Source organism: Ascaphus truei, chromosome 4 (genome assembly GCF_040206685.1).
Source record: "Ascaphus truei isolate aAscTru1 chromosome 4, aAscTru1.hap1, whole genome shotgun sequence".
Classification (NCBI taxonomy): Eukaryota; Metazoa; Chordata; class Amphibia; order Anura; family Ascaphidae; genus Ascaphus; species Ascaphus truei.
In genome coordinates, this window is record NC_134486.1 from 387432974 (window position 1) to 387460211 (window position 27238).

The following is a 27238-nucleotide window of genomic DNA, read 5'->3' on the forward strand; positions in this document are numbered from 1 at the left end:
CTGTGATGAAGCAGGGATTCGTAGTGGTGAGTCGCGCAAGCGTTTTCAAGGGGAGATTTTGCCGGAGCAATGTGTCTCAATGTATCTGAGAATCCATCCTGATTCCTGGGTACATTTTGGGGTATCTAGCAACTCTGGAACCCTGCTACCTACAGTAGACACATTCTGACACAACTTTCTCTGTAAACCCCCCCTTGAAACTCATAGCCTAGCAATCTCTGCTTGCCGGCACACCTGGAAAGGTAAAACCACAGACAAATATACACACAAAAGGGGCGCAAGAAGAGAAAAAACAAAGACTAAAGTAATGACAAAATTATACTTTATTTGTCAAATGATAAAAACATATAACTTCCAAATTAAAAGAAAAAATATCTAATAGATCCAGTGGTCTGAGTACACACAATAAAGCATAAAGCTCCATACTGAGAAACTTCACATCCTAAAAGTGTCCTTAGATGTTGAAAAGGAAAAAAAGATGGAATATAGCTACCAGCCTTAACTTTCAGTCGGTGTCCTCGTGGTGTACTCTGCTAGCAGCTTCCGGGTATCCGTCGTCCCGTGGCTGCCCTGACCTCACCACAACGCGTTTCGTGTAGCCTTGACACTTCATCAGGGGGTTGGCCTTAGGATCCCATGGTACTCATTTAAGTAGCCTGGCTCCAACACATATTAGCCAATAGGGATCCAACCGCATGAAAAATTAATAAGCCGTCCAATTAGCTGCCTAACAACTGTAAACAAACCTGTTGCTCTAAAAAGCCTAAAATATTGGCACAGTATAATGCTACAAAAGCATAGATTCTAATGAACAAATAAACATAAAAAGTGCATTTTAAAACAATCAAAAACAGAAAGGAAAACAAAAAATGGGGGAGGGGGATGCTAGAAACAGCTAAACCAATCAAGAAAAGAAAAAGGGATATATGTATCAGAGGGCATAATACCTTTATTGATGGCCTGGTTACCCCCTCACCGTCACACTCATCAACACAAGTACTCCCAAAACATGCATACACATAAGTTACACACACTCAGCCACTACCCTCACTTGACATAAGGATTGGATTTGTTTTTCTTTGGTGGTTCATTTGCCCCAGTTTTGCAGCCATGAGATGAACTAGTGAACCCCTTTACCTCTTGAGGTCCGGCGAGAGGTACAGGAGAAGCTTCCCACTTGTCTCCACTTGCTTAAATCTGAAGCACATTATTTGCAACTGGGAGACTTTGACAAATGACCGCCAATGAGTATGAGACAGAACCAGGCATTGTGGTGGTCCAGCTGTTTTGGTGTACCCAAGTGTTTTTACGACTGTGTGTGTGTTTATGACTGTACCTGTGTGTATGTGAGTTTGACTGTACGTGTTTTTTATGACTACCTGTTTGTGTGTGTGTGTGTGTGTTTATGACTACTGTGTGTGTTTATGACTACGTCTGTGTGGTTTGAGAACATTCAGGACTATGAATTCAAAAGTGCTACTGTATGTACAACTGTTCATGTAACACCCGCCCTGCCCCAGAGTGACCCTATTGGATGTTTTATTCTGCATGTATATTCCAACTCACAAAGCGTCCATAGACGTGAAACTTACATCGGTGCACGTCGCCGCCAAGTGGCATCATCATACTGCCTGTAGCGGGTCGCTCCAAACACGACCGTGCTTGATACTTTAGTGATACAGTAGCTCCTGCTATTTAACTAATACTATAGGCGGGCAAGGTCCTGTTCATTCCAAACCTTATTTTGAATCAGAGATTTAGTATCAAGATGGCTCCATACAATTAGATAGTGCGCACGCTACATTTACCACCATAGATCAGCGGTCTGCGTTTGTACTAATCAACGCATTCCCTGTTGATACGCTGTATACATTTATACTAATTTCAGTCATAATATAGGCTTGCAAGCTAATAATATTTATTGATACAATTGCGCAAGCATACCGCGGTCCTTGAATATCCCAGTACAGGCAGTCCTCGGTTATCCAACGGAATCCGTTCAGCAAGTAGCGTTGGATAGTGAAACCGTTGTAAAGTGAGTCCCATGTTAATCAGTGGCGGTGAGCGTTGGATAACGCATTCAGGCATCGAGAAACGGTCCTTGGGGTTGCATTGTAAAGCGTTGGATATGCCATTCATTGTAAAGTGACACGTTGGATAACGGGGACCACCTGTAGCTCTTTATCATATAGAGCGTTTCTGCTGTGAACATTATTGAAGTGGTGAACCTTCTATATTATCAGGTCATTACAAGTATGTGTTTGCCATTATTGTGATGACATAACACATAGTACCATTAGGTCTACAGATTGGGACAACTTCACTTAGTCATGGTGGTTGCTTCCTAATTTATATATTTTTAGACTAAGCTAGGTTTGGTATATATGGTCTTAAAAGCCTCCGGAGATGCTTCATTTTTACTATATGCAATGATTGCCACATACTCTAATTTACATGTGGTCTATCTGAAAACCAGCCCCGTTTTTTTTTAGACCTGTTTCAGGAGTTATTTGCACTAATCAGGCTTGATTTTATACACAGTGCAGATCTACAAGTTGCCAACAAATATTGGGACTAGAGAGTCGGTGTACTATATACAGTACTGACTCATTTATAGAGTCTGTAGCACCAGAGCTGTTTGTTTAGCCAATACTACACTTCCCTGACATTGAAGGGTGTATCCCTGGAGGGGACGTGCAGGCAGTGCACTGCTGTGAGGTGCATATAGAAAAAAAGATGTGACGGTGGCTAGGATCAAAAGCAGTAAAAATTAGCTTCTTTATTGAGGAACAGGACAAACAGGGTTCACATGACTCTGTAGAGGTACAGTGGCGTGTGAATTTTGTAGAGTACCTCTACAGCGTCATGTGAACCCTGTTTGTCCTGTTCCTCAATAAAGTATGGCAGACAGGATAAATGCCTGTTTGAGTGGTGCAAAGATTGTGCCTGTATACATGAGGCCTGTGTGCATATATACTTCGTGTCCTGTAGGGACTAGATGTTAACAGATCTCGATGGTGTATGTGTGTTGTCCCTCAGTGTAGGACATACATTCACACTCATACTCACATCGGAACAGTATAGGACCCAGATCAGTATTTATCTAGAACAGTGCACAAGTAGTGCCTGTTTACATGGAGTGTATAGAATTCACGGGGTTCAACCGTCCATCAGGAGTCAGGCATACCTTATAATGTGGGGCTAGGCGCCTTCAGCAAAATGCGTGGAGCTCTATTAGATCAGCCTGAGGTATGCCTGGGAATAAAATCAATAAGTGTCGCTGCAATAGCAGAGCCCCATATCTGAGGCTACTGGGGATAGGGAGCGCTCCGATCGCAAGCGCATGTCCCGCCCCTCTGTCATAATGACGTCATCAATCGCCGACGTACGTTTCGCTAGTACTGCTTTGTCAAGGCTGGGAGGGGGCATTCATCATGCTCCCAATATATACGGTAAGCTATCCTCTGATAGGTAGTGATGCGTTCCCGAATTTGCATGTTTGGAGGTGTATACATGCTGGAGCTAGTAAGGGGGCGTGTAGACCTAAAACTGCTTGTCTCAGAGGGAGGAATTTAGAGTGCTTAGGTAATCAGGAAAGGTTGATCAGCTGAGCGGACAAAGTGTGTGGCAAAAAGGTGGGGGCAGCTGAAAGTAGTAGTGCCTGTAGGCACCTATTTAGCCCATTGTTGGCCCAGATCAGTGCTGATCAATAGTATTGAAGGGGGTGCACATATAGTGCCTGTTAACACTTACAGGTATCACTGACATCACTATGCCTCCATATACCATTTGACATAGCATTAGGAAGATCCCTACTGCGAATGATTGTGATAAACATTTATTCAGACACTGTGCTCAGGATAATCATGTGTTAACAGGCACTATATGTGCACCCCCTTCAATACTATTGACCAGCACTGATCTGGGCCAACAATGGGCTAAATAGGTGCCTACAGGCACTACTACTTTCAGCTGTCCCCACCTTTTTGCCACACACTTTGTCCGCTCAGCTGATCAACCTTTCCTGATTACCTAAGCACTCTAAATTCCTCCCTCTGAGACAAGCAGTTTTAGGTCTACACGCCCCCTTACTAGCTCCAGCATGTATACACCTCCAAACATGCAAATTCGGGAACGCATCACTACCTATCAGAGGATAGCTTACCGTATATATTGGGAGCATGATGAATGCCCCCTCCCAGCCTTGACAAAGCAGTACTAGCGAAACGTACGTCGGCGATTGATGACGTCATTACGTCAAAGGGGCGGGACATGCGCTTGCGGTCGGAGCGCTCCCAATCCCCAGTAGCCTCAGATATGGGGCTCTGCTATTACAGCGACACTTATTGATTTTATTCCCAGGCGTACCTCAGGCTGATCTAATAGAGCTCCACGCATGTTGCTGAAGGCGCCTAGCCCCACATTATAAGGTATGCCTGACTCCTGATGGACGGTTGAACCCCGTGAATTCTATACACTCCATGTAAACAGGCACTACTTTTGCACTGTTCTAGATAAATACTGATCTGGGTCCTATACTGTTCCGATGTGAGTGTGAATGTATGTCCTACACTGAGGGACAACACACATACACCATCGAGATCTGTTAACATCTAGTCCCTACAGGACACGAAGTATATATGCACACAGGCCTCATGTATACAGGCACAATCTTTGCACCACTCAAACAGGCATTTATCCTGTCTGCCATACTGCCTGACATACACATGACATACTTTCATGTAAACAGACACTACGTGTGTACTGTTATAGGTATCACTGATATCACTATGCCTCATTCTACTGTGTGACATAGCAGTAGGAAGATTCCTACTGTGAATAACTGTGATAAACATTTATTCATACATTATCATTTGTTAACAGGCACTATATGTGCACCCCCTTTGATACTACTGACAAGCACTGATCTGGGCCAATATAGGGCTATATAGGTGCCAACAGGTAACACTACTTTCAGTGGCACCGGTCTGCCCAAAAACCCTACTTTGGGCCATACCTGTACCGCCTAGCATCGAGTGCAGTGGTATTCAAAGGACACCTAGCCCTAGCACACTCAAGTAGTTTAGACAGTAGAGTGGTTCACGTTTTGGTTCATTCCGTACCCTTTTAATTCGCTGTACACTAGTTTTTCAGAGCATTACACCTGATCTACAGCGTTCCCCACCCCATTATTTTATTGTTCGGAGTTATGACTCAAATAAAGATACATATGTTTTAAATCACTCATGCCCACCCAAAGTCACTTGATTCTGGTACACCAGGCTTTTTTCTCCCATGTATTCCCTGGTGCCAGAGGAAGCCTGAGCCACATCCCCCCCAAACTGTTCATGGAATAATCCATATCAAGGCTATTAACCGTTAGGCTGCCCTATGTTGTAGCTACTACACTATGATGGCAGGCATGCCAAGCGCCCCGTTACGCAGTCATTATGCCATGCCCTTCCATTGATTTGAACAGAAGAGGTGGACCCTCCCCATCCGTACTCGTCACTGCGGTGACATTGCGACGGTGCTGCAGCCCCTTCGGCACGTAAAGGGTTACATTTCACCACGGAATGGTTCAGCGATTCACGCCTAGATGTAACTCGGTTCCACCCAAGCCTTGTTCTCTGGTAAGAGGACGGCACTGTTGGAATCCGATGCAAAGTTATGGTAGTGCACAGCATAGTGGGGGCCTGAGGTCAACTCATACTGACAAATATAGCACCAGGAATAACATGTCAAAACCATATTTATGGTGCCTTAGGCAGGGAATTGAATGAGTTTCTGTTATGTAGCCATTTGTCATTAACCATCTATTTCAATGTTTTATATGAATCCAATAAAAATATAAATACAGATATATTTACAGAGCCTTATGCAAAGCACGGATTAAAGTTCACCATAAATAAAAGACGACTACAACCTGGTGACATCATTTTATTTTACATAGGCAGAATAATCAAAGCTGTAGAAAGACATGTTTTATGCCCTGCCTGAGCTGTACAATTTGTGGCCAATGCACCCAGTGGCGTGTGAATTTTGTGATCAGGCAAGACAGCTTTCTTCCCTCCGTTTTGCTTTTGCGACACACACAAGTGAAAAATACGCATTTATCATTTCATGTTCAGAATACTATTCCATCATTTGCGGATTCTGGCATATCTCTCGCCCCTTCTTCCTGAGAATAAAAAGTTGATAATAGTAATTGTATATGTAAATATAGAAACCCCAAATGCCATTTTATTTTCCTTATTTGTGGATTACATACGGTGTAACATTCTCTAAGTCAAGGTGTACAGCTTGATTACAACACAAGCAATGAAACGGCCTCTCCAGGTCTGGAAGGGTTAAGTGATGGCTTCCCAACTACCCTGATTATTGGCAATATTAACTTGGAAGCAATCAGTAGTAAATATTTATTGGTAACTTGGAAGAGTGGCCTTTAGTTGCAGAATCTGGACACACGGTCTGAAGTCTGCTGCTGCTGCTGCGTTCTGGACTGTCGCAATTATTTTATGCAGTGAAACACTATCGCAAACAGTGCACACAGTTACAGAATAGGCGAGTTCTGGCTCAGGGTTTTTAAAAGGTTTGCACCTTTTTTTATTGTATTCGTTCCTCTTGTGTTCATGCTGTTGCACGTCTGGGATCATCTGATTTTATTCATTTGATTTTTCGAAAATGTTTCACATGGCTGCTTAATCTCTCGTAAGAAGTAATGATTTTATTGCCATTTGCTTAAAATGTCAACTACTGTATATCATTTTGAAAGGCAAACTAAAAGAACACCATGAAGTAGCCTATAATAAGAATTAAGGATTTAAGCATTTTCCCATTCACTATTTCTCTCTCTTAATCCTTGTTTTGCCCCATTTTCTTTAGTCTCTGCCTCCGCCCTTTTTTCTTTCACCCACCCAATTACATATTTTAGATTTTGTACATAAAAAATGTTTTATGAGGTAAAAAAAAAAAAAAAAAAACGTGCTTTAATGACTGAATAATTAATTCATTGTAACCACTAGGGCTTTATATAATATGAGCGTGGAACTCTTCCTGTGAATATTCCTGGAAGTTTACACACCTTGAGTCTTAAAATGAACGAACTCCCACTAGTCGCCTGATCTGTTCGTAAGTCAGCCAGAATACCAACGACCAGGGAGCCTGCAGTAAAAATAAAGACATTGAGATACAGGCAGTAAGTATAAGTTGTATTGATGCATTCATAATATACATACATTGAATATCAAGCAGTATGATTAGTCTTTACAATGGGACTAGCCAGAATCGGGTTGGTAACTCTAATCCTCAAGAGACACCAACAGGCCAGGTTTTCAGGCTATCCTTGCGTCAATGACTTGGCCTCTGAGTCACCTGTGCTGAAGCAGGGATATCTTGAAAACCTGACCTGTTGGTGGCCCTTGAGGCCTGGAGTTGCTCACCCCTGATCCAGTTAAATGCAACTGATTTTGCACCAAGGTAGCTTTTTTTTCCTGAACATGGTCATTTTTATTTTATTTCGTCATCTGTTCCCCTGATTTTTGAACTTGGATTACAAATAAAATGAAGATGGCTGCCAAAATCATCCCAGAGGAAGTTGCAAAGCCATGCACCAATCACATCGCAGCTTCCTGCTAGCCGGCGGGCAACGAGGCTAACCAGGTGGCTGCCATCTAGATTTCTCAAAACATAAGCAGTACATTTCTCTGGGACCGCAGGGTTCCCGAGAAGAGGATATCACCGGTCATCTCCAGGAGAACACCCACGCCCTCCGGGAGCTGAAGCTGGGATATCCTTAAAACCTGACCTGTTGGTGGGGGTGTGAGGATTGAAGTTGAGCACCTCTGCCATACACAACTGGGCCCTATCTGGCTCCAAAGCATTTTATTCCAGCACCATGGGCCATTTTTTTGTTGCCTTGATAACAAATAGTGGTAAGAATATTGCCTCTGAAGTGGGTGAACCCGCTCTTAATTCCCATGTCAGGTCTCCGGTTGACCTTTTGTGCCAATCCCTGTGCCTCAAGCACCTGAAGTAAGACTACAAACTCCTCACCACTGGGGACCAAGATTCTATGTACAGCGCTGCAAATATTATCAGTGCTACACAGGACAATTATATCACCACTATTAGTATTCTAGGAGTTTGCAAAGAAAAGGTTTGGGGGTTTTTTTTCCCCCCAATCAAAATGTTTAACCTTTAACAAGTGCAAATAAATAAATAAAAACGTATTATTTCAAATGAACGATTTTTCTTAACAAACAAGGCATTATTACCATTCTCATCCAGGTTGGAATAAAGCCTTTGTAGAGAGACATAAACCCTTCACCTCGTACTGCCTGGATAAAGCAGTCAATCGAAGATTTGTACAGAATTCCCCTGTATGACAGAGACAAAAATGGACATAAAAGTGACACGATGTGTATGTTGACATATTTATCCACGAGATATAATACAAAATACATCGAGCCAAACACAAGAGGGGATCAGTCTGCGCACAAATGTTGAAAATGTTCCACTGAATGTGTTTCCCTTTATATACCTGTAAAGTTATCTGTATGTATGTATAACTTTATTTATATAGCCACTGTACTCAGCGCTTTACAAAGACAGTACAGGGAATTGTTTACAAAGACAGTACAGGGAATTGTAATAATACAATAAACAAAGTAAAACAACAGGAAAGGAAATTCCTGCCCTGGAGAGCTTACAATCTAAGTGGTATGTTGGGAGACATACAGAAACAGAAGGTGGGGGAATAAGTGCAGAATATGACAGTGCTTGGCCACCATATTACCTAACATTGTGCTTCCCCCCCCAAATAAAGTATTTTAATATATATAAAAACATGTCAAACAAATGTGTAAAAAAAAAAAAGTGCAATGTGCAGGGATACCCATGAAAACGTATTTGGGGTTAAGATTATGGGTTTTTAGGGTAAGGGTTAAGTTAAGCCCCTTACCTTAGCGGTGAAGTGGCTGGCAGCGTCCGGTTCCGGCGGACTGAGTTAATTGCGCCACGACCAAGTATCCTAGAGCGAGTTTTACCTGCCCTTTAAAAATGCCGGGGAAGTAACAGCAGTGGCCCTACCTTCCGTGTTTGTCTCGGGGTTGATTCATTATCCTGGTTTTGATGACATCAGCGGGGGTTCCTAGGCCGGCAGCCACTACACCTGAACATATGCTTTACAAAGGAAAACAAGACATATACATTAACGGAAGATATTTTCAATGCTTTTAACAGCATTGTACAATTAACCACTTTACACTCAAAAGGATGTTTACAAACCTTTTGAGTTTGGCTGGGATGGTGACAGTACATCGCTATTATAACTGTGTAAGTGACATTTACAAATTCAACATGACACCATTTCTTCTGCACATACTGAAGACTAAAGACTAAGCATTCACGGACAGCTGCTAATGCTCTGCACACCCAGAGTAAGTAACCCTTTGGGGACTCCAAGACGGAGCCACTACGTCAGCGGTGGCCAACTCCAGTCTTCGACTGAGCCACTGATTGAGTCACCTGTGCTGAAGCCGGGATATCCTGAAAACCTGACCAGTTCGTGGCCCTTGGCACTGGAGTTGCCCACCCCTGACGTAGACCCTGCAGTACAGTAGGGATGCCATGCATATTAGCGCAGTATGTAGACCCTGCAGTACAGTAGGGCTAGCATGCATATTAGCACAGTATGTAGACACTGCAGTACAGTACGGCTGCCATGCATATTAGCGCAGTATGTAGACACTGCAGTACAGTATGGCTGCCATGCATATTAGCGCAGTATGTAGTCCCTGCAGTACAGTAGGGATGTGTGCGCAGCATGTAGACCCTGCAGTACAGTACGGCTGCCATGCATATTAGCGCAGTATGTAGACACTGCAGTACAGTAGGGCAGCCATGCTTATTAGCGCAGCATGTAGACCCTGCAGTACAGTAGGGGGTTCATGCATATTAGCGCAGTATGTAGACCCTGCAGTACAGTACGGCTGCCATGCATATTAGTGCAGCATGTAGACACTGCAGTACAGTACGGCTGCCATGCATATTAGTGCAGCATGTAGACACTGCAGTACAGTACGGCTGCCATGCATATTAGTGCAGTAGACCCTGCAGTACAGTAGGGCTGCCATGCATATTAGTGCAGCATGTAGACCCTGCAGTACAGTACGGCTGCCATGCATATTAGCGCAGCATGTAGACACTGCAGTACAGTAGGGATGCCATGCATATTAGCGCAGCATGTAGACACTGAAGTACAGTAGGGATGCCATGCATATTAGCGCAGTATGTAGACACTGCAGTACAGTAGGGCTGCCATGCATATTAGCGCAGCATGTAGTTCCTGCAGTACAGTAGGGCAGCCATGCTTATTAGCGCAGCATGTAGACCCTGCAGTACAGTAGGGGGTTCATGCATATTAGCGCAGTATGTAGACCCTGCAGTACAGTACGGCTGCCATGCATATTAGTGCAGCATGTAGACACTGCAGTACAGTACGGCTGCCATGCATATTAGTGCAGGATGTAGACCCTGCAGTACAGTACGGCTGCCATGCATATTAGCGCAGCATGTAGACACTGCAGTACAGTAGGGATGCCATGCATATTAGCGCAGCATGTAGACACTGAAGTACAGTAGGGATGCCATGCATATTAGCGCAGTATGTAGACACTGCAGTACAGTAGGGATGCCATGCATATTAGCGCAGTATGTAGACACTGCAGTACAGTAGGGCTGCCATGCATATTAGTGCAGTATGTAGTCCCTGCAGTACAGTAGGGCTGCCATGCATATTAGCGCAGTATGTAGACACAAGAACAGTAGGAATGCCATGCATATTAGCGCAGTATGTAAACACTGCAGTACTGTAGGGCTGCCATGCATATTAGTGCAGCATGTAGACCCTGCAGTACAGTACGTCTCCCATGCATATTAGTGCAGCATGTAGACCCTGCAGTACAGTACGGCTGCCATGCATATTAGCGCAGTATATAGACACCACAGTACAGTAGGGATGCCATGCATATTAGCGCAGCATGTAGTCCCTGCATTACAGTACGGCTGCCATGCATATTAGCGCAGCATGTAGTCCCTGCAGTACAGTAGGGGGTTCATGCATATTAGCGCAGTATGTAGACACTGCAGTACAGTAGGGCTGCCATGCATATTAGCGCAGTATGTAGTCCCTGCAGTACAGTAGGGGGTTCATGCATATTAGCGCAGTATGTAGACACTGCAGTACAGTAGGGCTGCCATGCATATTAGCGCAGTATGTAGTCCCTGCAGTACAGTAGGGGGTTCATGCATATTAGCGCAGTATGTAGACACTGCAGTACAGTAGGGCTGCCATGCATATTAGCGCAGTATGTAGTCCCTGCAGTACAGTTGGGATGTATGCGCAGCATGTAGACCCTGCAGTACAGTACGGTTGCCATGCATATTAGCGCAGTATGTAGACACTGCAGTACAGTAGGGCTGCCATGCATATCAGCGCAGCATGTAGTCCCTGCAGTACAGTAGGGCAGCCATGCATATTAGCGCAGCATGTAGACCCTGCAGTACAGTAGGGGGTTCATGCATATTAGCGCAGTATGTAGACCCTGCAGTATAGTACGGCTGCCATGCATATTAGTGCAGCATGTAGACACTGCAGTACAGTACGGCTGCCATGCATATTAGTGCAGGAGACCCTGCAGTACAGTAGGGCTGCCATGCATATTAGTGCAGCATGTAGACACTGCAGTACAGTAGGGCTGCCATGCATATTAGCGTAGCATGTAGACCCTGCAGTACAGTAGGGATGCCATGCATATTAGCGCAGTATGTAGACACTGCAGTACAGTAGGGATGCCATGCATATTAGCACAGTATGTAGACACTGCAGTACAGTAGGGCTGCCATGCATATTAGCGCAGTATGTAGACACAAGTACAGTAGGGATGCCATGCATATTAGCGCAGTATGTAGACACTGCAGTACAGTACGTCTACCATGCATATTAGCGCAGCATGTAGTCCCTGCAGTACAGTACGGCTGCCATGCATATTAGCGCAGCATGTAGTCCCTGCAGTACAGTAGGGGTTCATGCATATTAGCGCAGTATGTAGTCCCTGCAGTACAGTAGGGGGTTCATGCATATTAGCGCAGTATGTAGACACTGCAGTACAGTAGGGCTGCCATGCATATTAACGCAGTATGTAGTCCCTGCAGTACAGTTGGGATGTATGCGCAGCATGTAGACCCTGCAGTACAGTACGGCTGCCATGCATATTAGCGCAGCATGTAGACACTGCAGTACAGTAGGGATGCCATGCATATTAGCGCAGCATGTAGACACTGAAGTACAGTAGGGATGCCATGCATATTAGCGCAGTATGTAGACACTGCAGTACAGTAGGGCTGCCATGCATATTAGCGCAGTATGTAGACAAAAGTACAGTAGGGATGCCATGCATATTAGCGCAGTATGTAGACACTGCAGTACAGTAGGGCTGCCATGCATATTAGTGCAGCATGTAGACCCTGCAGTACAGTACGGCTGCCATGCATATTAGCGCAGCATGTAGACCCTGCAGTACAGTACGGCTGCCATGCATATTAGCGCAGTATGTAGACACCACAGTACAGTAGGGATGCCATGCATATTAGCGCAGCATGTAGTCCCTGCATTACAGTACGGCTGCCATGCATATTAGCGCAGCATGTAGTCCCTGCAGTACAGTAGGGGGTTCATGCATATTAGCGCAGTATGTAGACCCTGCAGTACAGTACGGCTGCCATGCATATTAGCGCAGCATGTAGACACTACAGTACAGTAGGGATGCCATGCATATTAGTGCAGTAGACCCTGCAGTACAGTAGGGCTGCCATGCATATTAGTGCAGCATGTAGACCCTGCAGTACAGTACGGCTGCCATGCATATTAGCGCAGTATGTAGACACCACAGTACAGTAGGGATGCCATGCATATTAGCGCAGCATGTAGTCCCTACATTACAGTACGGCTGCCATGCATATTAGTGCAGCATGAAGTCCATGCAGTACAGTAGGGGGTTCATGCATATTAGTGCAGCATGTAGACCCTGCAGTACAGTAGGGCTGCCATGCATATTAGCGCAGTATGTAGACCCTGCAGTACAGTAGGGGGTTCATGCATATTAGCGCAGTATGTAGACCCTGCAGTACAGTAGGGCTGCCATGCATATTAGTGCAGCATGTAGACCCTGCAGTACAGTACGGCTGCAATGCATGTTAGCGCAGCATGTAGACACTGAAGTACAGTAGTGATGCCATGCATATTAGCGCAGTATGTAGACACTGCAGTACAGTAGGGATGCCATGCATATTAGCGCAGTATGTAGACACTGCAGTACAGTAGGGCTGCCATGCATATTAGCGCAGTATGTAGACACAAGTACAGTAGGGATGCCATGCATATTAGCGCAGTATGTAGACACTGCAGTACAGTAGGGCTGCCATGCATATTAGTGCAGCATGTAGACCCTGCAGTACAGTACGTCTGCCATGCATATTAGTGCAGCATGTAGACCCTGCAGTACAGTACGGCTGCCATGCATATTAGTGCAGCATGTAGACCCTGCAGTACAGTACGGCTGCAATGCATATTAGCGCAGTATGTAGACACCACAGTACAGTAGGGATGCCATGCATATTAGCGCAGCATGTAGTCCCTGCATTATAGTACGGCTGCCATGCATATTAGCGCAGCATGTAGTCCCTGCAGTACAGTAGGGGGTTCATGCATATTAGCGCAGTATGTAGACCCTGCAGTACAGTACGGCTGCCATGCATATTAGCGCAGCATGTAGACACTGCAGTACAGTAGGGATGCCATGCATATTAGCGCAGTATGCAGACACTGAAGTACAGTAGGGGGGTCATGCATATTAGCGCAGTATGTAGACACTGAAGTACAGAAGGGCTGCCATGCATATTAGCGCAGTATGTAGACCCTCCAGTACAGTACGGCTGCCATGCATATTAGTGCAGCATGTAGACCCTGCAGTACAGTACGGCTGCCATGCATATTAGTGCAGTATGTAGACACCACAGTACAGTAGGGATGCCATGCATATTAGCGCAGCATGTAGACCCTGCAGTACAGTACGGCTGCCATGCATATTAGCGCAGCATGTTGTCCCTGCAGTACAGTAGGGCTGCCATGCATATTAGCGCAGTATGTAGACACTGCAGTACAGTAGGGCTGCCATGCATATTAGCGCAGCATGTAGACCCCGCAGTATAGTAGGGCTGCCATGCATATTAGCGCAGCATGTAGACCCTGCAGTACAGTAGGGATGCCATGCATATTAGCGCAGCATGTAGACACCGCAGTACAGTAGGGCTGCCATGCATATTAGCGCAGTATGTAGTCCCTGCAGTACAGTAGGGGGTTCATGTATATTAGCGCAGAATATAGTCCCTGCAGTACAGTAGGGCTGCCATGCATATTAGCGCAGCATGTAGACACTGCAGTACAGTAGGGGGGTCATGCATATTAGCGCAGCATGTAGACCCTGCAGTACAGTAGGGCTGCCATGCATATTAGCGCAGTATGTAGACCCTGCAGTACAGTACGGCTGCCATGCATATTAGCGTAGTATGTAGACACTGCAGTACATAGGGCTGCCATGCATATTAGCGCAGCATGTAGACCCTGCAGTACAGTACGGCTGCCATGCATATTAGTGCAGCATGTAGACCCTGCAGTACAGTAGGGCTGCCATGCATATTAGCGCATTATGTAGACCCTGCAGTACAGTAGGGATGCCATGCATATTCGTGCAGCATGTAGACCCTGCAGTATAGTAGGGCAGCCATGCATATTAGTGCAGCATGTAGACCCTGCAGTACAGTAGGGCTGCCATGCATATTAGCACATTATGTAGACCCTGCAGTACAGTAGGGATGCCATGCATATTAGTGCAGCATGTAGACCCTGCAGTATAGTAGGGATGCCATGCATATTAGCGCAGCATATAGACACTGCAGTACAGTAGATGCATATTTCAATAATAAGATGCCTCAGAAATAAATTACTTAGGAATCAAAATAGTTTAAAAATGGAGATAGGATGCAATACCTGGAAATGCAGTGACATAAACTATTGTCCTTCAGGCGTGTGTTTCGAAGTAGAAAGTGCTTCACTGTATCATAAGTGGTCAAATCTGAAATGAAACACGGGTTAAAAAGAGAAGTTGGAGTAATATTACACTTCAAGGAATCCCGCGGAATAGCATCGTTTAGTAAATATGGCCCATCATTTTATGATGTTCAAAAGAATTTAAAGGTTGTATACTAAATTTAAAAATAGTGGTGGTTCTACAAAATATTTTGGGGGTGACATATCAAGGCAAATTTGGAGCAAAATGTACACCAGTTGCGTCACTCTTGCGATAACATATCAAAGTTTTTGTTTGAGGTTTTGCTCCGTGTGCACCAGCTTGCGATTTGCCAACAGGAAGACTTACATGATGTAGGCATTATTATGGGGTGTATCAGACTCTGCCTCTCCGCCCGTCACTTTTCTATCTTACATATGTGTAAAAAATAATAAAAAGAGACACTTTCTTACGTTTCACGGAAAATGGAGCAATGTGTTTAAACCAACTTCTATTCGCACGTATGTGGACACATCTCCCCTTTTGATTGGGTCAATAACCACCACTGGTCTCTCTACACTGTTCTGTGCCCATCCCTGAAAAAGTGTCCAATCCATTTGCTTAGCAACCTTGTAGGACGTTGCAGAAAGAGCCTCTATGTCTTCAAGGACGAGATTGTATTTGTATCTGACTGGGATCAGCGTGAAACGCGTAAGAGTGCTTTCTTTTTCTGTACCATGTTGTCTGTGATGTATTAAAGGATTTCTTTACCTAGTACCCAGCTGTAGCCCCGATTTTTTCCCTTCGCATTGCACGGCTGTGCTGCGTTATTTCCCCTTCCTCCTTGGGATCAACATTGTATTTGTATCTGACTGGGAACCACCGATCTAAGAGATCTCCTGGGTATCTCTAGACAAGTTACGCTCTCTTACATTTACCTCCCATATTTACCAGAGCAGCTCTCTGGACGTTTGGCACCCAACCTGCCCACAATCCACGGATTCCGCCCTTGGACATGGTTGTCACAAACGCGTGATAAACCCCTCGCACTCTGAAATAATAGATGCGGGACCGTGAGTTCATGTTCCGCACGCCGAGACTTCAAAAACGAAAGCTCAGAGGAGATTGCTCCTAAAAATTATTTGAGAAAACATGCAGATCTCATCGACTGCCGCTGGAATGGACAGCAGTAACCCCCTTTGCAGCACATTCTTCCTCAAGGTTTGCAAATCCAGCTTTTACTTATTTGAGGTCGTTGAGTTTTGGGTCAAAAAACTACAACATAGCTGTGGTCCACACACCATCTTACTGCTCTTATATTGGAACATCTCAACCTAACCTGCGTCGCTTCATCCTCAAAAGCTGGCTGTAGTCTTTTTAAAATGTATCCTTTCCGTCATTAAACATGCATAGATAGAGCACAAGAGCTATAAACAATACCATCTAAATTAAAATGACTTTCCAGATATACTTCTCAGGAAATTGCAACTCTTATTCAATAAGCTGTGAAGCCAAGTCCTCGTGCTGGGGTAGAGACTAGCTCCACTCCAAAGGAATTGGATTAAAATCTTCTCAAGAGCAGTGAAGCAGCTTCCCACCATAATGTAACGGATAAGGAGTTTGGGTTAGGTGCAGTAATTTAAGATTGGTGCGAAATTGAGATTTATTACTAATCTTCCTTTAGTTTAGGGCTCTTCAACTAGTTTTCCAAAGGGGGCAGATAAGAAAAATAAATGAATGCGTAGAAAGACGGGAGGTGTATCGCAGTGTAATATTAGACATATATAACAAGACCATTACACTTAAATAAAAGAACATAATAGCGTGAACATGCTAGTCATGATAACATTTGCATTGTATATATTTTTTTATTATTATCTCAGCTGAAAATGTAACTTCAGTGTGAAAAATGCGCTTAACGTAGCCATCTTTTCCTCCCCACGAATAACAAAGAAGTAAACGTTTCGATCACCAAAATATAAATTATTTCCTGCTTTTCATTTGATGAAAATATATTACTATAGCAACCTCGATGTGTGGCAGTGGCCATTTTAAATTCCCCCGTGTGGCAAATGTTCAGCAAATGCAACTACAGCATGTATAAGGGGTTACAGCAAAATCACTTCCCAATGGTAAAAGATAAGCATTTCCTTTATTGGGCGAGTAGAAGGAGTTGCTGTCTTAACAGCTTGTGCAAGGGTCATAAAATATATAGGAGCAGATAGTCCTCGGGCCAGCCACGGACCCTGCTTTAGTTATTGTTTCATTTCTGTAAAGATGCCTGTTTGTAACCTGACTCCGCCCCAGGCACCGGGAATCCCCCTTCTACTTAAGTTTCCAAATCTATAAACAAGTTAATACAGCACTCACCGAGGGGGTTTTCCTTCTAGTCTTCTTTTCCCTTCCATTTGCATCTGAACTTTCACCAAATCGGTTGGACTGGCAAAAAACTGCCCGATAGCCCCAGCCGTCATTCCGCCTATTACAGCTTTCCTGCAGTTTGAAAGAAAAAAGATAGATATTTCCTTCTGTCAAATCCTTATACACAGTATTTAGAGCATACTAAGCAAGTTTGAACAATATAGCCGGCTAATGTGGGAAATGTACTTGCCAACATGCAAATGAGGCCGGCATGGCACGTAAGGTCACAACCCCCCAAATATGGAATACACCGAAAAGTAAAGGCCCTCATTTTCCGGAGGCTGGAATGTCCCCGGGCTTGACAGCGTTCAGGAAGAAGACATGAAGGCAGAGGCTACCTACAACTGCAAGACTTTCTCCAGTGAAGCAGCATTTAGGAACTGGAAGAGGAACTTGAAAAGATTAAATGGGATATTGTTGGCCTTAGAGAAGTAAGAAGAAAAGATGGAGGCCTCATTGAGCTCAAAAGCGGATACCTATTGTATAACAGAGGTACATATAATAGAGTTAGTGAAGAAGTCTTCATCGTTAACAAGAGATGAAGAAGCAACAAAGTGAAAAATGAAAGCATCGTCATTCAATAGACAGAGAAACAGGCTTCAAATACTCCACGTGTATGCTCCAACATCAAGTCACACAGACAATGAAGTGGAAGACTTCTACCATGAAGTCAATCAACTCAACAAATTAAATTGTCACCTCCAGACCATTGTGGGAGATTCCAATGCCAAGATCTGTGCCCAGCAGAAAGACACTGCGCATGGTTACGCCAACAGGAATTAACGTGGAGACAGATTGGTATTATTTGCAGAATGTGAAAACGTCTCCATCACAAATTCATTCTTCAAGAAAAATCCAAACAGAAAAATGGACATGGAGTGGACCTCATTGCAATAAAAAAAATTAAATTGACTATATAGACTTCACCATCATTAACAATTCGATGGTTCGCTGCAAATCATATCTGATTACGAAGATGGAAAGAAGAAATTTGATTATTAAGAACACAAACAATCAATAAAGAACCTCAAGAATAACTGCAGAGAATTTCAACTGGAGCTGAAAAGTCACTTCAGCTTGCTCAAAATGCATGGGGATACTTTAATCGGTTGCAACATACCCTGGACTTCGCCCCAGCCTAAGGCTGCGTCCATAGTGGGGGGAGCAGTGCTGAACAGCGCTGAGGCTCGCCTGCTGAAGCCTGTGCGATTTCATGCACATGCAGGCAAGCCATTTAATAGTCCTGGAAATATCTCACAAAGACAGAGTCTCTAAATTGTCTTATAACAACCCTCAAAATTGAAGACACTATTGAAAAGTTACAAAATCTTAAGGCACCAGGGCCCGATGGCTATTCTGCAGAATTGTATAAAGCCCTGAGCCCTCATATCTCTGTCACCCTCGTTAATTATTACAATGAGATGTCGACTCAAGATACTTGCCCAAAATACAGTAGCTCAGTGTACATTAAGTTCCTTCCAAAGAATGGCAGGGGTAGCCTCGTATAGACCTATTTCATTGCTAAACCTAGACTATAAACTCCTTACTAAAATACTAGTGGGTAGGTTAGACCTTATATTCATAAGTAGTTCAATACTGTATTACTGTGCTGGGAACCTGGCAAAGGGTGACCTGGTTAACCCAACAAGGCAGAAACTCCCGGCCTGTTTGGTAAGTTCGGATGCTGAAAAAGCTTTCGATATTATCGCTTGGACACATCTATTCAATACCATAAACCGATTTGGCACGTACGCAACCTTAACATAAACCTTGGGCAAGTCAATTTATCTCTCTGTGCCTCAGGCATCAAAAACACAGATTGTAAGCTCTACGGGGTAGGGACTGTGTCTGCAAAATGTCTCTGTAAGCACTACATAAAACTAGCAGCGCTATACAAGAACAAACTATTATTAATGTCTAGTGAGCATTTGTGGCCAAATATATATAATAATAACTTTATCTCATATAGCGCTTTTCTCCCAATGGGATTACAATACAGCATTATATACAGGACTTATACAGACACAGCCTCTGCCCAGATGAGTTTACAATCTATGTTGTTTGTGCCTGAGGCACAGGGAGATAAAGTGACTTGCAGAAGGTCACAAGGAGCTCACACCGGGAATAGAACCAGGTCCAAACTCAGCTTCACTGAGTAGATAGATATAAATAAATGTTGGGTGCCATTCCCGGTCTCCTGATTGACAGAGTCTCTGCATGCGACACGTACAATGCCACTATCAACATGCAAAGTAATTTCCATCGATATCTGCAGACCTACCATAAAGGAAAGTCCTCATTTTCCCCTTTTCCAAGTGAAGAATCCCGAAGCTGCTCGTAAACCACCATCCGCCCTCCAGAATACACTGAGGAACATGAAATAGCAGTTTTACCGACATGGTTATGTGATAAAGATGATCTTATTGACAAATGCAGCGAAGACAACTGAAAAGACTAACCAATTTTAATTAGTGCAAAGTTAGCTATGAAATGTATTGTCCCCTGTGGTAATACTATAGGTACATGGAATTGGTCAACCCCAGCAATGCATTGAGAGCAGCCATACTAGATAAAAAGTTCAGCTGTCACAAATCTTCTGTGCCGGAGTCGAGTAAACTTGAATTTGGCGCTATTATAATATTAATGTTTTTTCCTTGTATAGCGCTGGCAGTGTACAGTGTTGTACATAGAATTTTTGCAGGAACAAGTCCCGGCCCTGATGAGCTTACAATCTACTTTTGTTACCTGAGGCACAGGGAGATCAAGTGACTTGCCCCAGGTGACAAGGAGCTGACACCGGGATTTGAGCCAGCTTGCCCTGCTTCAAAATCTGTCATTGTTTACAGTCAGTGTCTTTGCTCACTGAGCCGCTCCTTCAGCCTATATCAGTTTGACTGTGACATGTGCATCAAAACAAATACTCCTTTCCCTTCTCTGTATGTTTACATTTCACTTGACCACTTCTACGTACGTCCTTTACAGTTGCCCTCCTAGGACCACTAATTGCAGTGATATGTTTACATCTTTTACTGCAATCTGATACATTTGGGTCTATGTCCAAGGGTGTCGCTGAACCATTGGAAGTTATTAATGCCTACAGGGAATCTGTACTTCTCCAGGGCCAAGTGCAGCTAAAGTGCCCCAGGGAGACATTATTTTAGCTGACTTAAAAGTAGCTCAGTAATGTAACAAAGCAAAGGGGAAAGCCAGGAGAATGTTAGGTTGTGCAGGGAATGGTATTAGCAGCAGAGAGGGTGGTGATGCCACTTTATAGATCAGGGGTGGGAAGGGCCGCCGACAGGGGGGGGAGAGCCGAAACAAGTGTCCAGGGCCCAGTGGCTGCGGGGGGCCAGTCAGCTCTGGAAGTTATGCCCAGCTTCCGCCACGGAGAGAGGCCCAGCGCAGGATAGTGAGGAAGAGGGGGAAGCCCAACAGGAGGCCCACAGCAGCTGGAGGAGAGCTGGGGTACCAGAGGCCTGAGACCATCTCCAAGGTATGTATGTATTTGGAGGTGGGGGAATTGTATGTATTTGGAGGTGGGGGAATTCTATGTATTTGGAGGTGGGGGAATTGTATGTATTTGGAGGTGGGGGAATTGTATGTATTTGGAGGTGGGGGAATTGTATGTATTTGGAGGTGGGGGAATTGTATGTATTTGGAGGGTGGGGAGGGTTGTATGTATTTGGGGGTAGAGGTTTTGTTGTATGTATTTGGGGTTGGGAGGGGGGTTGCATGTATTTGGGGTGTGTTTTATGTATTTGGGGGGTGGGGAAGGGGTTGTATGTATCTGGGGGTGGTTTTTTTGTATTTTGTAGGGAGGTATATTATTGTGGGTGGGATTGTGTGTGTGTGTGGCCTCGGGGGGGGGGGGGGAGGGAATGAGTTTGATGAGGGGATTGAGTGAACAGGATTTAGTGAGAGGGGGATAATTGATGGAGGGGGGGGTTGAGTGAGGAGAGTGGGGGTGTAAGAGAGGGAGTGAGGAAGAGAGAGGGGTGAGGGGGGAGAGAGTTAGACGGGGGAGAGAAATACATGGGAAGAGGAAGGGAAATAGAGGAGGGGACTCGAGAGGTGTGAAATGGGGGTGGGGGGAAGGCTCGGAAGACCGCCGACACAGGAGGGGGGGGCTGTCAACCCTAGTCCTGGGCCCCCAGAAATCTGGCGGCGGACGTGGGCAACTCCAGTCCTCAAGGGCCACCAACAGGTCAAGTCTTCGGGCTATCCCTGCTTCAGCACAGGTGGCTCAATCTGAGGCATAACATTATGTTCACCTGTTCCACACGTCTGATCAATGTGAACTGCTGCTTCAACCAATGTACAGTGTCTGCACATACCTATCTGATAGCGAATTTTGCTGCTCCACTTACACACGATGAATCATTAGGAGGATATAATCTGTTCTGTTACTAAACATTGCAGTGGTATTAAAGGCACCTGCTTACTTGTTTTTAATGAGGAGCAATTATGTAAAACAATATACCTATCTAGTTAACATTGCTGAGAATGACATGTTCTTAGCAGAGCTAATGTATCAGTCGTACACAGCATGCGTACCGATGTGCCGCAAGACTGCTGGTGTCGCTCCTTGCCAGAGCTTTATCAAGCCTTCCTCTTGCACTATGCCAACTGCTGTGCGGACCATCCCTCTGTACGGCACGGCTGGTCCCGTACCTGCTTGCTGGCTTAAAGCCGCTTCCCCCTGAATCTGCAGCCGGGTTTTGGTGAGATCCAGCGGAAATGTTACTGATGAGAGAGGATAAAATGCAACGATGAGAAGTAAAAACTAAAGCGGTCTCACATCTGAATCTGGTCTGTAACTGTTACATACGCTTATAACATTATCTTTAACTGTGCATGCAATGTCCTGTACATAATGTATAACCCTTTTCACTTAATGTAACTATGTATTTGTCATTATAACTCTGTGCCCAGGACATACAATACTGTAAATAAAGTAATAATCCCTGTCACGGGAGACCAGGACTATCACACCAGGGATCAATTCACCAGTCAGAAACCCAGAGTTGATAAATGAGGTCATCCGACATACACACACACACACACACACACACACACACACACACACACACACACACACACAACTATGTATCAAGGAGTAATTGTAGTAAAGTATAAATGTAATACAATAAATAAACTTATTAGGAATTTATTCCATTTTTTTTTAAAGTGGGAGTGGGGCCAAGTGGCGAGTAGCTTTTTTGGTTGGGCGAGTAGCATTTTGAGTAAGTTGTCAAGCCCTGCACATAATACAAATGTATTGACAGGTAGGGGTAATGGCGGGCTTGACCTTTATTAGATACAGTCACATTTACCCCTACCATCACCATCCCCTCAGCAAAGGGCGTTACTGGTCAAGAATGCCCTGGCTGGGGGTGTTAGTTCGCCCAGGACCTTCAACCCAGTCAGAGCATTATTGCCCTTTTCTGAGGGACTACTGTACTATTTTTGGCTAAAGTGTGTTCTTCAACTCTTCCTTCCCCCTGCACAGCATCTGGTCACCAAGACCCTCCCCCTCTCCCCCCCGGCATAGCCTCTCGTATCCCTGCCCCAACCCCCTCATGCATATAGTTCGATACCACGGGCATTGTGTTTGGTATCCCCCGCCCCCTCCCCCAGTCAGACCCGCACCATGAAGAGACAGCTTATGTGAGGCTTCGGCTCTGGAAGCCGAGTGACACGGTCCCAACAAATACTGGGAGAATAACAGAAATCGTCTTTCAGGGGTGGAAGCGATTATCGGATATTTCGTCTCTAATTCAGTTTAAATCTTTTTGTGCATTACATGGCCATACATTTCCGTATTCTCTGGCAACTGAATAAACAGTAAAAAGAAAATACATATTAGTATCAAAAAACACACTAATTGTTTTACTGATAGACACATTGACATTGAGAATTATTCAGTACAACGGTTAGTGTGTGATTTACAGGGAACATTGTGAGATTCAACGATTGTGCAAATAGGTGCACATGGAAATGACATTGTGACTGCCTCTCTGTCATTGAGCGAAAACAGCTTCTAATTCCACTATGTTTGAGAAGTGGCTAAGTTGCACACAAAAAAGCATGAGGTACGTGGTTTCCTGCCTCCCCAATAAAATCCAAACTCCTTAAATTACACCTTTTCAGATGCTGCCCGTGATAATCTATTCTATATGGATCAATAGAGCAAGCTCAATTTTCTATATAATCAAATGCAGCAAGCGCACATCTTGCAAAACACATTGCATTGTAACTAAAAAAAACACAACTTATTGGGGAAAGGACATTTGCAGTTATTTGTAACTGTACAGTAGTTGATTGTTTTAATGTAGATACAAATGGTTCATACTACTACTAAAACATGAGACCAACGGGGATCATTTAGTAGTTTCCCTTCTGCAAAGTGGCAGTATCTTCTGCACACAGGAGTAAATCCTCTTTGTTCCTTTGGGAATGTTTTTCCCTGGTGCAGTTATTTTCACCCAGTCTTGTGAGAGATTTTGACCACCAATATGTTAGGAACATAACATTCGATAGCAGATAAGAACCACTTGGGTCACCTAATCTGCCCACTTTCCTACAGTATCTATTGTAAAACCTCAGATCCTATTAGACTTTCTGTGCAAATCCTGAATCATCGGGCATTTTTCACATAGAAAAAAACCCCAGAATAGACTTTCACTAAAATAAACACCTGTACGTATGCGGGTAAAGCAGCCATTCCTGTCAGCAAATTATGACAATAACAAGTTTAACATATCCAGAGCCTTTCACCATCATTTCCATTACACTTCTAAGGCTGCGTCCCCGCTAGCGCTGAGCGGGAGGTGCTTGCCGCGTTAATTTACATATATATATATATATATATATATATATATATGTAAGTTCCTGCTCGTGCGTGGGCACACACAGTCAACCGCGCTCGGCTCTTACCAAAAAAAAAAAAAAAATCTGACTGCCCCGCAATGCTGCCCCTCCCCCGCTCGCTTGCGTAAATCAGGACGACAACCGGCGCTCATACTTGGAGCGCACTCCAAGTATGAGCGCGCTCAGCGCCAGCAGGGACTCAGCCTAAGGCTGAGATTATAGTAGACGGAGGGCATGGCATCGCTCGAACGATCCCTGTACTGAGGTCTGTGGCGATGGGGAGGTGTGGCGGACGCGTCACAAGGCTGGTTCGCCCTCAAGTTGCGGAAACGCTCACGTGACGCGGAAAAAAAATATTCATTTGTAGCTTGAAAATTCTGCCGCACGGTTGCTCTGCATCGCGCCCACTATGATCGCCCTCACACTTCCACAGATTTGTTCTCGCAGCGCGCGATGTCACGTGCGCCATCGCGGTTACTATAAACGCAACCTAACACACACCAAGTGATTTCTTACATGCTATTGTCAGTCACTTGTACGGAAGTCGCAGTCCATATACAGTAGTTTATTGAATGAGGCAGATAAACTTCAGTATGGTCACAGTACAGTATTACAGTAAACATATTTTATTTGACCCCACAGACTTCAATAGGATCACACTCCTAAAAAAAATCTTACATGGGGGAAAAAAGGTAGTGCTTGATGGTTTTAAAAGAGGATTTGAAAGCGTGTGGCAATTTTTCAGTGTAGTATATTTATTTATTATGGGAATTAGGCTTGTGTAGGGTATTGTCAGTGTAGTATATTTATTTATTATGGGAATTAGGCTTGTGTAGGGTATTGTCAGTGTAGGATATGTGGTAGATTGTCGTTCTTAGTGCAGTGTTCAGTACTGTATGGTTTTGTAACAGTGCAGTTACAAAACAGTGCAAACCACTCTCAGTGACAGTACCTAACTCGGCCACCGTTGCTGCACAGGCAGACAGGACGAACTTGCTGATCCCGGGCCATCTGTCCGGCAGAGACACAGTCCTCTCCCCCTGATCAGGTAACATTCCCTGGGCACCGACCACAGGATCCCTGCGGGTGTCTCACGGGGATCCGCCCACGGCTCAGACACTGCTCTTCCCATGCACTGTGCAGCTGGGAGCTGCCCGGGGAACGTTCCAATTCCCAAACTCACAAGCAGAACAGATGGGGTTCCACCCTGCAGGGACCCGTACTTCAAACAGGAGGGATCATGGGAAATGTAGTTCTGTTAGTATACTACTTCGTAGAGGGATATTTAGTGTCTTTCGGTTATATGGGGTGAACAGGTGCAATAACGCAGGGGGGAGGACACATCTTTTTGACCCGTGTTAGGCCTGATGGGGTTATAGGGAAAAAAAAGTACTGGTGCCTTTATAAAAATGTGCTGCTTTATTTGTTTCCCATATTTATACAATAAAAAGAATGTGCTTTTTATTCAGTATGATTTTTTTTGCTAAATTTGGTGCCGTTTGTTCACTTGCACGAGTAAAAAAAATAAAAATAAGATGAATTAGGAAAATAGCCCCACTGATCACTACTTACCCATTAACTCAGAGGTGCGCAAACTGGGGTGGGGGGCTAGATTTTCTGGGGGGGGGGGGGGTGCGCAGCAGTTATATAGGTCCTGCGCTCTCCCCCCAGGCATTTAAATTAAATGCCGGGGACCGTGTGAGGCCTCTCTAACACCCTTACCTTCCTTTACAGCCACGCATCGTCATGGTAACCTGGCGTCAAATGACGCAACGTGCCGTCACATGACCCTGTGCATCACTCCCGTCTTTCTGCAGATAACTCCATAACTTTGCAGTAGTTTCCAACCTTTTTTTGGTTAATGAACCGTGAATTAAATTCTAAGGAACCCCAACTATCTCTAATAGCACGTCTGTGATCAGATGCATTGTAAATTCTTCTGTATTTGATACAATTGTGAAATGACCAGAAAATTGCAGGGAACCATTTAGGGATGCCCGTGGAACCCAATGATTCCTAGGAACACTGGTTGAAAAACACTGACTTAGTAGGATGTCCTAGAGTGAAACCCATTCTAAGCATGGGGGCTGGAACTAGGGGTATATATAGACACACACGTTGTACCTGTTCTCCCTCCCTCCCCCGCCCCCTCCAGGGTGAACTTGGGTAGGCTACTGCTGATGTGGTGTGGATTACCTGCGAGGGAACAGGAGAGATGAGTTGCCCGCAATAGTGTGGGGGTGCAGGACCGTCCTTTTGAGGATCCGCTGGTTCTTCTCCTCTTGGTGTCAACGCCTCCAGACATAGTGGGTTCAGCCGAGCTGAAGGCAGTCTATTCTGGAGGCCAGGGTCATGTGTAGGATGATTAGCCCAGGTAGGTTCAACTCGGCCCTCTTTCCAAAACACAACAAGTCCTGTATATTTTCTTCACTTTATTTTAGGGAAAGCGGCAATAAAGACAGGCACTTGTGGAAGAGATGTTTGTGATGGAATAATGTCTCTCTGTGGGTGATTTGTAGTAAGGGCAGGTGAAAAGGATTAGGCCCTGCCACTAGAGCAATTACATGAGGGGTACTCACTCAGCCAGCGTTGAAGGTGGAAAAGGAAGTCCCAGTGTATTCTGGGTAGCAAGATAGCCCGGGGACAGACCATCTGTGGGCAAGGCAGAGGGGGAGAAAGCAGACTAGCCCATTTTGAGAGAAAGGCTGGGGTTGCTATAGCAACTCACTGAAATTGTCTAAGGAAACAACAACATGTAGCAATACTGTTGCCTTTTCACATACAGCAAGCTGCTGGGACAGGGGAAATAACAGGCAACT

General features: G+C 44.6%; 2 protein-coding genes across 2 annotated transcripts in view; one reads left to right on the forward strand and one right to left on the reverse strand.

The window, feature by feature from the left end:
• The window catches only part of CYP39A1 (cytochrome P450 family 39 subfamily A member 1), a 154441-nt gene that overhangs the window by 12671 nt on the left and 114532 nt on the right, over positions 1-27238 (forward strand). The gene's annotated exons all lie outside the window — the stretch shown is intronic.
• On the reverse strand, positions 5930-25638 carry SLC25A27 (solute carrier family 25 member 27). Its single transcript, XM_075598510.1, has 10 exons — positions 25372-25638; positions 22104-22292; positions 19831-19915; positions 17499-17621; positions 16067-16179; positions 15110-15194; positions 9091-9183; positions 8277-8379; positions 7085-7164; positions 5930-6181 (listed from the first exon to the last, which is right to left on the reverse strand). The coding sequence occupies exons 1-9, from the start codon at positions 25472-25474 to the stop codon at positions 7093-7095; spliced, it is 966 nt and encodes a 321-aa protein (XP_075454625.1). The 5' UTR covers positions 25475-25638; the 3' UTR covers positions 5930-6181; positions 7085-7092.

What these genes read in the sequence shown, in the direction of transcription:
- SLC25A27 (XM_075598510.1), bottom strand. Translation starts at nt 25,474, where the DNA reads ATGTTACCTGATCAGGGGGAGAGGACTGTGTCTCTGCCGGACAGATGG. An exon ending in AGCAACGGTGGCCGAGTTAG is followed by an intron (nt 22,293 to 25,371) that starts GTACTGTCACTG and finishes CTCTCTCATCAG; the next exon opens with TAACATTTCCGCTGGATCTC. An exon ending in CTAGAAGGAAAACCCCCTCG is followed by an intron (nt 16,180 to 17,498) that starts GTGAGTGCTGTA and finishes CTATTATTTCAG; the next exon opens with AGTGCGAGGGGTTTATCACG.